Source organism: Argentina anserina, chromosome 3 (assembly GCF_933775445.1).
Source record: "Argentina anserina chromosome 3, drPotAnse1.1, whole genome shotgun sequence".
In the NCBI taxonomy this organism is placed as follows: Eukaryota; Viridiplantae; Streptophyta; class Magnoliopsida; order Rosales; family Rosaceae; genus Argentina; species Argentina anserina.
The window spans coordinates 3,589,484-3,605,967 of NC_065874.1; the positions used below are offsets into that span (position 1 = coordinate 3,589,484).

At 40.6% G+C, this 16,484-nt stretch overlaps 1 protein-coding gene and 2 pseudogenes across 1 annotated transcript; 1 reads left to right on the forward strand and 2 right to left on the reverse strand.

Annotated features, from left to right (window-relative positions):
* Positions 1–910: 910 nt before the first annotated feature.
* Positions 911–3,680, reverse strand: LOC126786361 (uncharacterized; annotated as a pseudogene).
* Positions 3,681–3,857: 177 nt separating this feature from the next.
* LOC126786371 (ER lumen protein-retaining receptor A) lies at positions 3,858–7,151 on the reverse strand. The gene is made up of 6 exons (XM_050512178.1): positions 6,958–7,151; positions 6,623–6,888; positions 5,737–5,852; positions 4,402–4,475; positions 4,230–4,293; positions 3,858–4,148 (listed from the first exon to the last, which is right to left on the reverse strand). Exons 1-6 carry the CDS (start codon positions 7,046–7,048, stop codon positions 4,112–4,114), a joined length of 648 nt encoding a protein of 215 aa, XP_050368135.1. The 5' UTR covers positions 7,049–7,151; the 3' UTR covers positions 3,858–4,111.
* A 1,191-nt stretch (positions 7,152–8,342) lies between these two features.
* Positions 8,343–10,536, forward strand: LOC126785765 (uncharacterized; annotated as a pseudogene).
* Positions 10,537–16,484: the final 5,948 nt, after the last annotated feature.

Here is a 16,484-nt window from a genome sequence, read left to right on the forward strand (position 1 = left end):
GACTCATGAGCATCCATCATCCATGGAATTCTATGACATGCCGAAACTTGTTAAACTTCGTTAGTGCTATCTTACCTTGTACAATATAACGTAGAACGTGATTGTAGATTGTGTTCAAATTGATGATACACCGAAATAAAGTTTATATTTTGAGTGTTCTATCACTGAGTCATGAATTTAGTTATATAAGTGGAAGTGTTTAAGAATCACCATTTGAAGGTGTATAATTTTGGCAGAATCAAAATCATGCAAATGTAAGTAAAAAAAATCATGTGCCATAGATCTATAGTACGGTTTTGGATAGATATCTGAAATGCCGAAGAGATTATGAGAATATGAAAATGAGAGATAGAACAAGAATCTTGAACCTTTTGAGTTTTGGCAAGGCAAGTCTATAACTTAACTCCTTCGGGCAAGTGAGCGATCCAGTACTCGACTCAAAAACTTGAATTCGGAAGCCGACCATGATGCTAATCAAATGAACAAGCTTGATTAATAAACTGGGAATGCTCCTCAGATTACTTTGCTCGAGCATAATTTTGTAGGGGACATAGGGAAACGAGTGATTAACAAGCATCCATCTTCATCAGCCAAAAGTTAAAGACCCCGAGGAACTCAATCATAATCTCGCCAAAATCTTTTGCCTGATAGAGGTTCAAAATGAAACTAATGTACAAAGAACAAATCCAAAAGTTGCTTAAAAGTTGCAAAACAATGGAATCCATATATCCAAAGTATGAAGTTGTCCAGTACAGGGGAAGCAACATGATTGCGGGAACGTAAAACAAATCGTATCACCAGTAACTAAATAATTCAAAAGTAAATCGTAAGAATACTCTTAACTTAAAGATGAACGATTCAGATAGTATAAAAGCAAAAGAAAGAAAAAATGATGAAAGATTGACGAAATATAAAAAACACAGATAATAAATGATTAACAAGTTCGGTCCAAGTAGTTTAGCTTTTGAATGTTTTATGGTTGTACAACTGAGGCAGTACTAGTTAGTAGTTTTACATGTATGATGTTTTAGTCACCGAAACTATTTCCTTGTGTAAGTTGTGTGAGTTGTGTCTACGGAGTTTCAGGGCTTAACGATGGCGGGTAACGCCAAGTTCACTGGCGCTCTCTTTTCATGTCTCAAAGAACTGATATATGGTTGTAACTGCAAGCAATATCCCAGTTCCTGAGCCAATTGCCCCCATGATATCTGCGAAAACCGTCAAGGCACCAATGCACATTCCTCCAAATGCAGCAGCTGCAGTTGGTATATAACGATAAGTTCCTTCTCCAAGTTTGAATCCCTATGTCCAGGCATCACCATGTGTTGTTCCTGTACAGTGCCACAAAATAAATGTTAAACTCTAACATAGACATGCAAGAATTTCTTCATTACTGATCATACTCGGGTAGTTATGTGCATAAAACGGTAGTACTAATGTGAAGAAAAATATTGTAAGGACCAGGATGGGTAAGACCAAAAATACCTTGAGCTGCTTAGCTACATCTCGGGCAGAAGAACCAGAAACTTGAATCCAGGCTTCTGATAAAAGTGCACAGGCTGCAAGCATAAACATTAGATAGAATAGTGCATGGAACGGATCGGCTGCCATACTTGCCAAGCTGCAATTAAAACCAAATCAGTGTTACGGTGTCACCAACATGCTTTTGCTTACGCAAGCATCAAGAAACTGCAATGAATTATCAATGGTAGAGTAATTCGATGATGATTTACCTTGACGGTTGAGTGATATAGTAAATAAGTCCACCAACTGGAATCAACTGTCTACTAGAATATCCAGCTTCCTTCCACTTCCCCAACAAGTTCACCAAGAAATTCCCACTGTACCGGTTGTAAAGCAACTGTACCGATAAAAAAAGGAAACTGTTATCTCATTGAAAACAAAATGCAGCTTTATTAAGAAACATCAAAGTTTAATGCATATCATCTTACCTGGGAGCAAAAAGAAAGGTTGAAGACAAGAGCAGAGTGGAGAATAATTGGCATGTTAGAGGTGTAGAAAAGCTTAATAGGATATGATCCCTGTTGTCCATGGTTAACCTTTGATCTCACTGATAAATCCACACGAAAACCTTGGAAGTAGATGACAATAAGGCCAAATTTGTAATATTTGGAAGGTCCTGTCATAGAAAGCCTCTCAAAGAGCTCGTACTTTCTCTCTCCTTGTTATTAGGAGATGGAACAAAGCAATAGAGGCACCTTCAAATTGAGTTCCACGGCCGTTGTTTATAGTTATGGGACTAAAAGCCTTCCAAATGATGTTCTCACTGCATATAAAATCATTGACCAAATCAGGAGACACATTATAACATATAATATGACAATGTTCTGTGTATTTGGATTTGAGCATACCAGATGTTGGTAGCTATGAAAAGGGAGACCGCTGATCCCAGACCATATCCCTTCTGAAGAAGTGCATCCAGGCACATCACAATAACTGAGGCAAAGCAAAGTTGACATATGATAAGAATGGCATTCCCAACACCAAGCTGACCAACAGGACCATACATTCCTGATAGAACATAAGAAACAGCTTGACCAACAGCAATGAGTATCCCCAGCATCTTTTGTGCTCCATTTCTGCAGTTAGAAGCCGATAAAAAGCATATCAGTAGAATGCTAAACAAGTAACAATTAACAAATATATTATATTGGCAAGTTTTTAACAAGAACAAGATTTGGAAGAAAGTATATCAGTAGAATGCTAATGATTTGAAGCAAACAATTAGGAAAAAGTTAAGAGCAAGAAAACTCACAATAATTCACGATCCTCACGGTAACTGTTGTCCACTTTAATTATCTTTGAACCAGCCAACAATTGCATCACCATCCCAGATGTCACAACAGGGCTGATACCAAGCTCCATGACAGTCCCGCGGCTAGATGCCATAATTACACGAATCCAATAAAAGGGATCAGCACCAGTTGTATCGTGTATTCCATACAGTGGAAGCTGACTGCACACCAGAAAGATGCCTAGGACGAACACAGTATATATCAACTTCTCAGACAACCGGATTTTTTTTTTAGGACTTTCAACCTCCGGAAGAAACCGAAGAAAGGGTCTGACCAAATGCAGGACTTTAAACTCTGGCATTGCTAGTACCTAAATCAGGCCAACCAGCATCGAAGTCATTAGCACATTCTCTATATTACAGAAATTCGTCAAACAAAAGAGCTCAAATCCATTCAGACAAATCGATTGATAGCACAAGTTATATATATAACATTCAACTAGCACTGTTCAATAGGACTCTACTCAAGCAGTAAGCAATAAGCTTATATTGGCACTAAAAACAGACGGAGAATATGCTTATTACCGATATTTGATATTATAGGTTGTTTTGTTTAGATTTCTTGGACTTTAACGAATCAAGTACGATAACTATAGCAGTCTAGACAACATCTCGGAAACAATCATATCATGCAAAACAGAAAGAGCAGGGTGTTTTAATTACCAGAGTCCAGAGGTATCGATGAGGGAGCTCAACACCTTGAATTGGCTTTTGAGTTTTTATACCAAGCCTGGTGAACGACGAAGACGTAAAGCAGGCGACGGGCATAAGTATAACAGAAAATGGGAACACCCTATGGTCTTTTTATGTGTTAGAAAGATGATGGATAGCCATTTAGAATTCAGATTCTATTTTTACACGAATTCTATTTTTTTTATCCGATAGTAATAGTAATACAGTACAGTACCATATCAGATTTGTTTTCCATATGTCTTACTACACATTTTGCGGACTGTCTTTTTTTTTTGGGGGTGTTAAAGTAAAGCTTTACAGGAGTTTCTAGATGAGTAAGCGAGCACAGCTTTATCTGAGGACGGTAAATATAACTCATCTGCAATTTCATTGTCTTTTACAAGGTCATGATACTTGTAGGTCAGGTTGTGTATGACATGGGTGAAGTTCCACCAAAATTCACTAACTAGCTAGAACCCCATGTATGGATTCAGGGAATCAGGGTTGTATCCTAATTCAAAACTAGTCTCTATATGCTTCCTCTGAAGAGTCACGCCTCAACTCGAGTTACCAATCATGGTGTAGAAAAACCAAACCTATGATTCAGATGTACACCTCCTCCGCTTAAGCTGGCAGATTAAGATTTGCATTGTTTTTCCAACTGTAAAACAAACATCCAACTGTTATAAACCTATCAAGATACTAAAGGGTCATTGGAAAGAAAGTTGCTAGGATTTGCTACCTGAGAAAGTAGTAGTAGAAAAAATCTGCATATAGAGCTGTCTGAACCAGACCAGATATGCAAGCTGCAAAATCATAAACAGAAAAGGAGTCGGCCAAACTTTACCAACAGCAGTAATGGAACTGAAAATGGAAGAATAACATATTTCTCTGGGGCCTCTCATATAGCTTACCGATCCATCGACTGAACTTTGCTTCCGTGAGGTAGCGGTAGATCCAGTTGAGGATGTACAATGCACGATAGACCCTGAAAATTAAAACATAAGTATCCATAAATGCATTTACATTCGCACACACTGACACCAGAAACTATAAATCTACCATTAGAAGTCAATTTATGTGACAACTCTGTCAAATTCTTAAGGTTTTCTTGACTTCAATATATTCAGCATCTATACCAGCAACAAAAAACCCAAATATCATAAAGTACTTGCACCACTAAATAACCACGTTACCAACTTAGAGACCAACGCTACAACTGCTACGTGTTTTTAAGTGTTACGGGCAACCTGAAACACCTGTTACATCTTATTCAAACTTGCCAGACTATACAAGTCAGGTTTTCAGACCTCCATTGGAACAATCTACCTTTATGGTAAGATTTTTGGAGTCTTCGTGCCACTATAGCTAGTTTGGAGTTTTTGTTTTCAAAAGCACGGCTGGCTGTAATTCTCTTCTAGAAAAAGAGAACTACATGTTAAGCACACTACGCAGCATTTTGTATATCCAGGCTGTGGACTATCCAGATTCCCAAAAGACAGTTGCTATCCAGTATTCATAACAAACAACAAAATATAATCCTCTCCTATATCAAGGGTCCTAAAGAACTTCGCCAAAAGTGGAGATAATGAGATATTAACAGTTCAAATTCCAAACAATGAAATAAGCTAAAGCTCAGACTTCTGTGAAGAGGAATGCCTATTGATTCTCAAGTGCCGTCAATTGTGATACAATGAGGTTCGTTATTGTTGATAACACAGAAGTCCATACTTCTCAAAGTCCGACATATCAGGTATGCATCCACTGCAGACATTCTAAGGTGCCCATCTTGATTTAAGATAAACATTACCAAGCAAAATGTTGGCGTAATATTCCTCAAGGCACCAAGTTGTAATTCATTGGATGAAAACCTACTGTAGATGGTGATAGGTGGTGCAAGATTCCTGAAGGCACTAGGCTTTTGTTCATCAGATGAAATACTACTGTAGTTGGCTAGATGCTCAGATACATGACGTTTACTATTACAAGTTACTAGTCCGCATTTCAGATAGTAGCTTCATGATTATGATTGCAAACCAAAATGATATAAGAAATTGACTATTTGTAATTCCATAACCATGTGACAAGAGAAACAAGGGACATATGTGGTAAATCAAAGCGTGAATAATAATAGTATAGAAAGCAAAATTTTATGAGACAAACAATATCCTTTTGAACTTCAAATAATTGACACCAGCAAGTAGTTCAATTCTATAGCACATGACAAAGAGGGAAGAGTGTATACTTACCCCAGAAAGAAAACATACTGCCCTGTCAAATTATCCACATTCCCACTTCGCTGTAGCAAAACTAACTGTGGAATAATTGCCACTGCCTCCAAGTATATTGAAAATGCCCAGAAGACCTGAAAAACGATTTACTTCAGCAATAGAGATACAAAATGTTGCAGGTGCACCATTATGGCCTAGGAAGTTGGTTCAGGGACATATGCCAGCAAAATGAAAATCCTACAAACATATATTAGGGGCCAAGAACAAAAGTTCCAGAAATACTCACTGATACTATGACCATAAATTAAAATATCAAGTCACAGTCAAGTGTGTAACTAGTCAAATAGTCCCAGAAGGAAAATGGATCCAAAGCACGACTTGTCAATATAGCGTATCGACACCACAGAAATGTTGGAACCAAGATGCAACAGAAAACTATCTCATGTTGGAGGGACCGTGTGGTTATAGACTAACTTCTACATCATAGTGACAAATGAACACCAATACAAGAGCTAAAGTTAATACAAACTACAAGCTCCATCAAAACTCCAATCTAACTAGAATTAGGTAAGCACCCTTCTGAAACCGTAAAAACTCCAAGAACACCACAATTAACACAAACACAAAGGGCCAGAGTCCATTTCGTAGTTTACGTTTCAAACGCTTTAAGAGATGACCTAAATCCATTATCTTCGAGGTTAACGGTAATCGAATTGAAAAATGATTGAAGGCAAATCTACAAAGGCTACTACATGACAAGTTGACAACAACACAACACAACACAATGCTGAACAAAATCTCTATAAATTAATCAAACTAAGCAATCATAATCCCTAATTCGAAAACGACTATATATACAACAAAATAGTGAAGTAAACTTGGATTAAGTTCAGAAATGCATCACCTCCTGAAATGTGAGCTTCTCATTAACAAGGAGAGCAAGCACAAAGCAAGCTCCGACGAGATAGTGATGGCGGAAAGTGTCCAGCTCCTTATTGTAGGACCGCCGCACAGTTCTGTGGCGGCGCATACACACCACAATCGCCACCGAGCTCAAAATGAACACCACCTTCATCACAGAGTTGTACACCGAAATGAAATCCGTGAACAGATCCAGGTACCGCGCCAGGAACACCACCGCGTAAAGCTCCTGCGTCTTCAGCGAGATTCCTACACCGCGGAAAATCAGAATCGGAATCGGAAAGTGAAATTGAGGGGGGTGAGTTTCTTTTTTTATACCTGAGCAGGATCTGGTGGCGTAGATTTTGAGGAGGAGGACGAGGATGCTGATGAGGTGGCTCATATCGCCGGCGAGCCTGAAGGCGTTCATGGCTGGAATCGGAGACTTTGGTGCCCTAGAGAGAGAGAGAGAGAGAGATGTTTTGACTTGGGGGTGACCTGTGTGTAGAAGAGTGCAGGAGAAAGAAGGAGGGGGTGACGTGGCAGTCTCTAACGGCTCCTTCAACCGCCTCCACCGTGTTTAACATGAAGCAGGGTTTAACGGGATTGGTCGACCTTCCATGGCGCAGTTTGGCGCGTTGGATGGGCTCGAGGGTTGGATTTTATTGGTTACGTGGCTAGACTAAATTTCACCTTCTTTTTCTTTTGAGATGAATTAATATTTTTACATTTTTACCCATAAATCTCCACTACTATAATGAGAAACTTTCTTTTAGTGTCAACAATTTCACCAAATTATTAACTCCACTACTATAATGAGAAACTCTTTTTTAGTGTCAATAATTTCACCAAATTTTCAAACTCCCGAAAATACAAGAAAGAAAAGCAGAATAAATTTGAGGATGTAATATGTACAAGAGATAACATGGTAAAATACAAGAAGAAAAGCAAAATAAAATTTAGAAAAAAAATCAATGAAACCGTAGGAGAGTAGAAGGAGATGGCTTTAACACACGATCCCCTGAAAACCACTAGGGCACGAGACAAATTCATACAATGAGCAGCTACTCCCAAACCAATTGAAGAGTAGTTTCAATCCCCCAAAAAAAATGCATGCGCGAGCACTACTTTAGTGTACATTTTAAATTGTGTACATTTATTTTGCGCATGCACGACGAGAAAGGCTAGTGAAAAATAAAAACCGTTGTTTCACTAAGTCATTGTGTTAAAAGTTAACCCGTCAACCGGTGATGGAAACCGCACCGAACCATGTGACCGATGAATCCAAGCCCTTTAAACTTGAAGGGGTTTAGTCCGGTAAAAACACGGCTAGACCTGTAAGTCGGACGAACGTGAGTTGTATACTTAAACACATTTCATCATTCGACCACGCGATTGATGAAATACATGGGAGTGATGCTTTTTTCGATCCGGATCCTCTCCTAATGCTTCTCGACTAATATTGCCTAGCATGATAATCATTGTCGTTCAATCTTAATCAACGACAAAGATCTCTCTTACTTTGGCTTTTGAGATTTTCTCATATGTTCAACCATCACTCTATCTCATATGATTTCTGACATGAAATTTCACCCTGGAATACCTTCTTTGTAGTTATCTCTCTTATATTCCTCGTCCATTTGGACAAAAGGAATCCTCCTAAAGTAAGGAAGTACTTATCTTTAAAAAAAACCTATACATTTTGCTAGCTAGATAAGACTAAAATGGTATTACTCAATTGCGGCGAAGTTTTGCTATCGTCTGAAGAAGTCATGGCAATCGGTCCTAATAACAACGATCCAGATCCAGCCCTAAGAATGGTTAACCCACCACGACCAACTAGGGTTAAGAACAAAGCACCGGCTCCTATTCAAATCACCGCCGAGCAAATCCTCCGGGAGGCTCGTGAGCATCAACAGGCAGAATTCCAACCTCACAAACAGAAAATCACAGACCCAACTGAGCTCGCCGACTACCGTCTCCGAAAACGCAAGGAGTTCGAGGATCAAATCCGACGCGCGAGGTCGAATGAAAAAGTTTGGAAGAATTATGCAACCTGGGAGGAGGCTCAGGGGGACTTGGGAAGAATTATGCACGTTCGGTTTGGGAGCGTGCCCTAGATGTCGATTACAGGAACCGCTCTCTGTGGTTTGGGTACGTAGAGATGGAGATGAGAAACAAATGCATTAACCATGCAAGGAACGTGTGGGATCGGGCTGTGCAGCTATTGCCAAGAATAGATCAGCTCTGGTACAGGTACATTCACATGGAAGAGATGATTGGGAACGTGGCCGGAGCTCGGGAGATTTACAAGAGGTGGATGAGTTGGATGCCGGACCAGGAAATGTGGCAGTCCTTCATCAATTTTGAGCTCAAATACAACGAGGTGGAGCGTGCTAGAGAGATTTTCGAGTGGTTTGTACAATGTCATCCGAAAGTCGGAGCTTGGATTAGGTATGCCAAGTTTGAGATGAAGAATGGTGATCCTGCAAGGGCGAGGAATGTGTATGAAAGGGCATTTATGAAGCTAGCTAATGATGAGGAGGCCGAAGAGTTGTCTGTGGCTTTCGTTGAGTTTGAAAAGCGGTGCAAAGAAAAAGAGCGAGCCAGGTCTATCTACAAATATGCACTTGATCACATACCCAAAGGAAGAGCCGAGGTTTTGTATTAAAAGTTTGTCTTTTGAGAAGGGATTGAGGATGCGATTGTGGGAAAGAAGAGGTTTGAGTATGAGGATGAGGTTAGGAAGAATCCTCTAAACTACGACTCCTGGTTTGATTGTATAAGGCTAGAAGAGACTCAAGAGAGTGCAGGGAACAAGGAGAGAATCAGAGAGGTTTATGAGCGAGCTGTTGCTAATGTTCCTTCGGCTCCGGAGAAGTATTATTGGGAGCGATATATTTATTTGTGGATAAACTATGCACTCTATGAGGAGTTTGAGACAGGAGATGTGGCACGTACAAGAGAGGTCTATAAGGAGTGCCTTAAGCTAATTCCTCACGAGAAGTTCTCGTTTGCGAAAGTATGGATTCTTGCTGCGCAGTTTGAGATACGACAGCTGAATATGACAGCTGCACGCAACATTATTGGTAATGCAATACGCAGGGCAGCTAAGGAGAAGGTTTTTAAGAAGTACATTGAGATTATTGAGCTGCAACTTGGAAATATGGATCGTTGTAGGAAGATGTATGATAAGTATCTACTGTGGTCACCCCACAATTGCTATGCATGGATCAAGTATGCAGACTTAATAACATGTTTAGGGGAACTTAAACGAGCAAGAGAAATCTATGAACTCTGCAATTGGCCAATTAGAGCTCGAAAAGCCTGAATTGTTGTCGAAGGCTTACATCGATTTTGAACTGTCTAAATTTGAGTTTGAGAGAAACAAGACAACTTTATGAGAGATTACTAGACAGGAAAAAACGTGTAAGGGTGTGGATCCGTTACACAAAATTTGAGACATCTGCTATGGTGGGAAATAAGGACTTAAGGAGGATTCAAATTATGCAGAAGCTCCTGTTGAGGGTGATCTTGTTAAAAAGAAGAAACAATGTATTGAATGTGCTAGAAAAAATTTTGGGAGGGCTCTTGACTGTTTTAGAACTTCTGAACCTCAATTAAAGGAAGAAAGAAGTATGTTGCTAGAGGAATATGTTGCTAGAGGAATGGTTGAATGTGGAAAGTAGCTTTGGGGAATTCGGTGATATGAGTCTAGTGCAATCTAAGCTACCAAAGAAGGTGAAGAAGAGGAGGTTAATAGAAACTGAAGAGGATCCAGCTGGGTATGAGGAATACATCGATTACCTGTTCCCAGAAGAAAGTGAGACGACAAATCTCAAGATTTTGGAAGCTGCCTACAGGTGGAAGAAGAAGCAAAAAGTTTCTTCTGATGAGGATCCTCATCAAAGTCTTTGAACTGTTTTTTTTTTTTCAAACTAATTCAAAGCACGGTTGGTAGATATATTGATTGGTTGTCTGGAACTTGTTTAGATTCTAGTTCCATATATATTATATGGGATTCCATGCATGAATGCACTCTCTTTTGGAACGATTAATTAGTGTAATGTTTCATGTATGAACGTACCTAATGTATCAATTATTAGTTCTATTGCGATTATCCGCAAAGCTCTAAGTAATGTCAAAGCTAGAAAGTACGTACTGGCCATAGAATCAGATGAAGTAAGTCGGTCTCTCCAATATTACAAGGCATCACGGTACTACTATATTCTGAATTTCTGACGGTACAAAAAGACATATCCAGTGAATCATCCTACTTCATATTCAGATCATAAATTCAAACTGAGAATATGGATCCTACGACGCATGTACTCGATCAATGGTTCAAGCTATTAAATTAATCAGCTGCATTTTGCAAGGCGTATATCAAAATCTAAAAATATATAGCAAGTCTATTAATAACTATTGAGAAAGAACTTGCTACGCACGATCCTCAATATTGCTCAATCTTGATGCATACTGCATCCACGTAAATTCCAGAAGGCTTAAACTAATTTAACAGCGACGTTCCCCTTAACAAATGGGGTACAATGATAGTTTGCTGTTTTTGGTGTACATGTTCTTCATGACATTCGGATAGCTCAGATTCAGGCTCTCAATCTCAATCTCATGATCAAAAGGATTATGCCACCACCTTAAGAATTTACCAAATTGGCGGCTTCTGCACTACTAACTTCCTGCAATGCAACAAATATACAACCTTATGTCATTTACTGTCATCGGCAGAAAAAACACAAACTTCTTTATCATGGCATCCTACTAATAACACCTATCCACCTATCGATCAGATATATCATAAATTCTTCCCCTAAACTCTGGTCGATTATATGTTGTTTACTATCTCATAATTAACATGTAAGACGGAAGAGGTAAGAGCCCAAGGAAGCTATATATTGACTCCCAAAATTCTGAATCAAGATCAGATAACAATTATAAAACTGTAGATCTAGAATCAATAAATGCTTCTTTTTGAAATGAAATGTCGAGGATGAAGAATTTCTTCAATAAGGAGTCATCCTTGAGGCAAACCTAAACTGGATAGGTATTTGACGTTCCGTAAAAACATTTTAATACAACAAAAACAAAGTTCTAGATATGTATCAAATTTGGGGCTTTATTTTAGCCGCCCCCTCTATACATCATGAGTGACCCTACGCATAGCAAAGGAGTGCGAAGCCGCCACAAAGATGCACATAGCTAGGCACGCCACCAACTAATATTATCACAAGAAATTAACACACTTTGAAGCCGTGCTTTTGTATAGCTTAGAGATGACACCACTCCCTAAACTCAAATATATTAAGGCTTTGAACTCAAACCCATATCGTTGTCCCTCCAGAACTAGACATCAAATGAGCTTTTCCAATAAGTTGAAATGATGTCCACCCTTTAAACACATATTCAAAGCCCCCATCGAGCCCTTTATAAGAAAAGAGCCGAGGAAGCTTGAGCAAAGTCAGCTACCATATATTTGGTATAGATCTCATGCATGAGCTGCTTTAATCAAAGATTAGTATTACTGATACTTAATCATTATATAACGACAAATCTTGCTCTTTTTGCTCTCTCTTCCAGTTAGCCACGAGTCATTATAGTTAATTGGCATGGGTTACGTTTGGCTATATCTGCTATTATATATGAGTAGTTGTCGAAGGCAGCATGCACTCCATGCAGTCAAAGATCTGCCGGGAAAGGCTAGATCCCAAGTCCTAATCGAACACCGGCCATCTTCGATCTTCTTCTTCGTTAATATTTATGGGTCTCCGTTAGGTCACCGATATCGAACAACATAGATCGATTTCATGTTGAATCGGCTTTAACGCAATGCATGAGGAACATTATGACCAACCTCTAGAAAAACATCTAATAATTAACAGGAAAACATTTTCATCCACAATATATACCAATTATTATGAGACATTACGTATTAGAATTAGGGTTTCTTCCAAAGGACAACAATATAAATGCAGAACAACAAAAAACAGAACAGAGTACCCGAAACAATCAGCTGAAAGATACATTTTTAATGGTATTTGGTACTTGTCACAATCTTGGTTTTATATATCAGATTTATCAAAAATAACTACATTACAAACTGAGAATTCTAAATGGACTATATATATATATATATATATATATATATATATATATATATATATATATATATATATATTCTGTGTTAGTGCTGGTGCCCTAGGTAGGATGCAGGCATCTTCTGTTATGGTCCTACTCCCTCTCATATATTATTTTCAGTTATGAGAATCCTAGAAATTTCACATGTGAGTGATGTGACCAACCTCTGAACATATTAACTTACAGTGAAACTCCAAGTCTCTCTTAATAGAAACCAACTGTTTTTCTTTCAATAATAATTCCTCTCCGGCCACCGGCCACCCCCTTAGTAAATATTTTGGTCCCCTACATTATCAATTTCTCAGTAACCACCCATATATAGATGCTTGCTATAAGAGCTTCACCAACATAAGGAACCAATTTAAGAGTTTCTTGGTGTGTGTGTGTCTATATATATATATATATATATATATATATATATATATATATATATATATATATATATATATATATATATGTTCCGGGAGAATTACTATTCTACCCTTGTGTGTGTCTTAGCCTAATAGGTTTCCTGTTAGGAGATAGATTAGCATCTCCGTAGTAGATTAGGACTCCGAATCCTACGGGATTGTGGTGTTGTAAATGCCTATATATAGGCCCCCATATCATTCAATAATATACAAGTAATTCATCCTCAAACACGTTATCAGCACGAAGCCCTAAAAACCCTGAATCTTTTAGAGCCTTCCGAAATTTTTCTTCCTTTCCTCCGCCGCCGCAAGCTTCCTGCCGCCGCCGCAGCCCCTGCCTGCTGTCGCCGCAACCCCCTGCTGCCGCCGCAACCTCCTGCCCTCGCAGCCCCTGCCCTCGCAAGCCCCGCAGCCCCGCAGCCCTGCAGCCCCGCAGCTCCTGCACGCAGCCCCGCAGCCCCGCAGCTCCTGCACGCAGCCCCGCAGCCCTGCTGCGCGCCGCTCGCCGCATTCGCCGTTCGCCGCATTCGCCGCTCGCCGCATTCACCGCTCGCCGCACTCGCCGCTCGCCGCACCTGCTGCTCGCCTCAAAGCATTCAAAATTGCTCGCTGCTCGCCGCTCGCCGCACCTGCTGCTCGCCTCAAAGCATTCAAAATTGCTCCTCCCGCATATTCACGCAAGAGACGTGAAAGTCACAAGCAAGGACTTCGCTCAAGAGAAGCTACTCCCGTATACTACAAACCTCCCAAGGTAAATTTTTATAAACGTTCCCGCTTTTGAACGTATAGATATATTATATCGGGCGCTATTAGTCTTCTTCTTGTCTTAATTCCGGCCTTTCTTATAACGCCGATGAGACTATAGAGGGATGAGTTTCCCCTCTTGGTCGATGTTTTCTGTGTGACGGTCCTGGTGGAGTCACGATTGTTTTGAAAGGGAAGTTAATCGATTTTCGTGTGGTCGCCTGAGTGCACCGCTGTTTTGGGTGCGATCATGAGTATCGCCGCTTGCATCGATTTTTCATGTGACCATATACGTCACCCCTTCTAATTCCTATTATACTTGAATCTAATCGATTCCGTATTCGTTTTGTAGATGTCATCGCCATCTCGACCGGAATTTGGCCTTCTTGATCTAGAAGGAAAGGAATACCACCGCTGGGTTTCCGACATGGAACTCGCGTTTGAGAGCCGAGGGATTGAAGGCATGTTTGCCGACCCTCCTGCTGATTTCCCACCTATGGCTAAGACTCAGACTCTCATCTTTATGAGACGTCACATCCATGCAACTCTCAAGAGGCAATACTTGAACGTAAAAGATCCTAAAGAATTATGGGACAAACTACGCTTGCGGTACAACAACGTTCATGATAAGCTTCTTCCTGAATTGACCGTTAGATGGGATAACATCCGTCTATTGGACTATAAGAGAGTGGATGATTTCAATCAGGATATGCTATGCTTACAATCCGATCTTGGCACCGTTGGTGTCATCAAGACCGACTTAGATCTTCTCAATAAGACATTGGACACGTTTCCAATCAACTATGAGGTTCAAGCTCATACGTACCGCACTCATGTAGAGGAAGGGAAGATCCGGTCTTTTGCCGACTTAATGGCACTCTTAGCTAAGAAGGAGAGACATTCTGAGATTCTCCTCAACAACAACAATAGACCTGTTGGCACTAAAAGAATTTCTACGCCACAGGCTAACTATGGGAAAGCTCCTAAGCAAAAGAATCAATCAAGGAACGCTCCATATCAGCACCAAAATAACAACTCTCGTAGTGGGAGGCAACAAGGCCGATCTCGGCCTCGGTCCAATACATGGACCCGTGATGGTGGCGGCGCCGCACCCTCAGGGGGAGGCCGTCCCCGTCCCACACTCCAAGGAGGCCGTGCACCTCCTAATGCCTCCACTTCCGGTAATGGCAAGTCTCCATGCTTCAAATGTGGCTCCTTTAAGCACTTTAATCGCGATTGTCGCGCTAGCAAAGAGATGATCAAGGCTTACTCCGCCTACAAGAAGTTTCTACAACCCGAATCGAATCATGTGGATGAGGACCATGAGATCGAGACTCACCATATCTCCATGAAACCCGAGCCCCTTGCTTCTAAAGCTAGGCCTCCGGTTGCTACCATGGATACTCCCGACTTTGATTAGTCGTTTTAGCTTCTTTAGCTTTATGATTCAAGTATCGTTATGGCCGACCGCCATTGTTATTTTCATTGACTTTGTAATAGTCTTTTGATTTTGGAATTAGAAGTTTATGTGTGATGTATTAAAGATTGGCATTCAATAAAATTTCTCACTTCTTGCTTACAAGACGATCTCTTTGAGAATTTTATTTATCCGACACTTAGCATGATGATCAACGTGTGCAACTCACGTGGTTTTTAAATTGGACGCTTTTGGGTTACATGGGACCCCAATAGCACTACATTGTGAATTTGGAACTTAAAATTCGGAAAACGAACCTCGGAACGTCGAAAAACGACGTCGTTTTGCCTTGGCCGGCCCCGGTTACTATTCCGGCGTTTCCGGCACGTTTTGCCGGCGTATTCGCCGTCTTCCGGCCATTTCCCGGCGTTTCCGGCACCGCCACTCGGCTCCTGCCGGCGTCCCCTGTCGGACCTGAAGTCCCGGCCTCCATACCGGCCAGTTTCGACAGCCGCCGGCCGGTGTTTCGGCAATAGGTGTCGGCGGTTTTCCACCGAGTTTTTCGACGATTTTTCGTCGTTTTCTCGTGATTCTTCCGGCATATTGCAGCAGCCCCTGCTGCCACGTTTTCCTCGCCCAAAATTCACCCGGTTTAGAGTTCTTTTGACATGGTTTTCCGGTTTATTTTTCCGGTTTTCTCCAAGTCCGTTCTATGCACTCACCGGTACTCTTTGTGTGTGTTTTCCACACCATTATTGGATGGTTTCTACCACCCTCGTTTATTGTTTGGTATTTCACTGCTTCAATACCATGATTTCCAACTCTTTAGTTGAAGAATGTAGTACTATTGCCATGTGATACATTCGATGGAATCGCGCTTTGTTCCGATTCCCTTTCTTACAATATCCTACGGCGTATTGTATAGAATTGTTCCCGTGTCGCTGACTCTCTTAATTGTAATTTTGTAGATGTCCCGCGGTGAAATCGAATGTCTAGCTGATTGCGGCACCACCCACACTGTCCTACGGCACAGGCAGTTGTTCACGGATCTAGTGTTTTCGACTTCTTCGATGACTACAATGATTGGCTCGAAATCCATCATTCAAGGAAGAGGCACTGCTTCTTTCATGTTGCCTAATGGT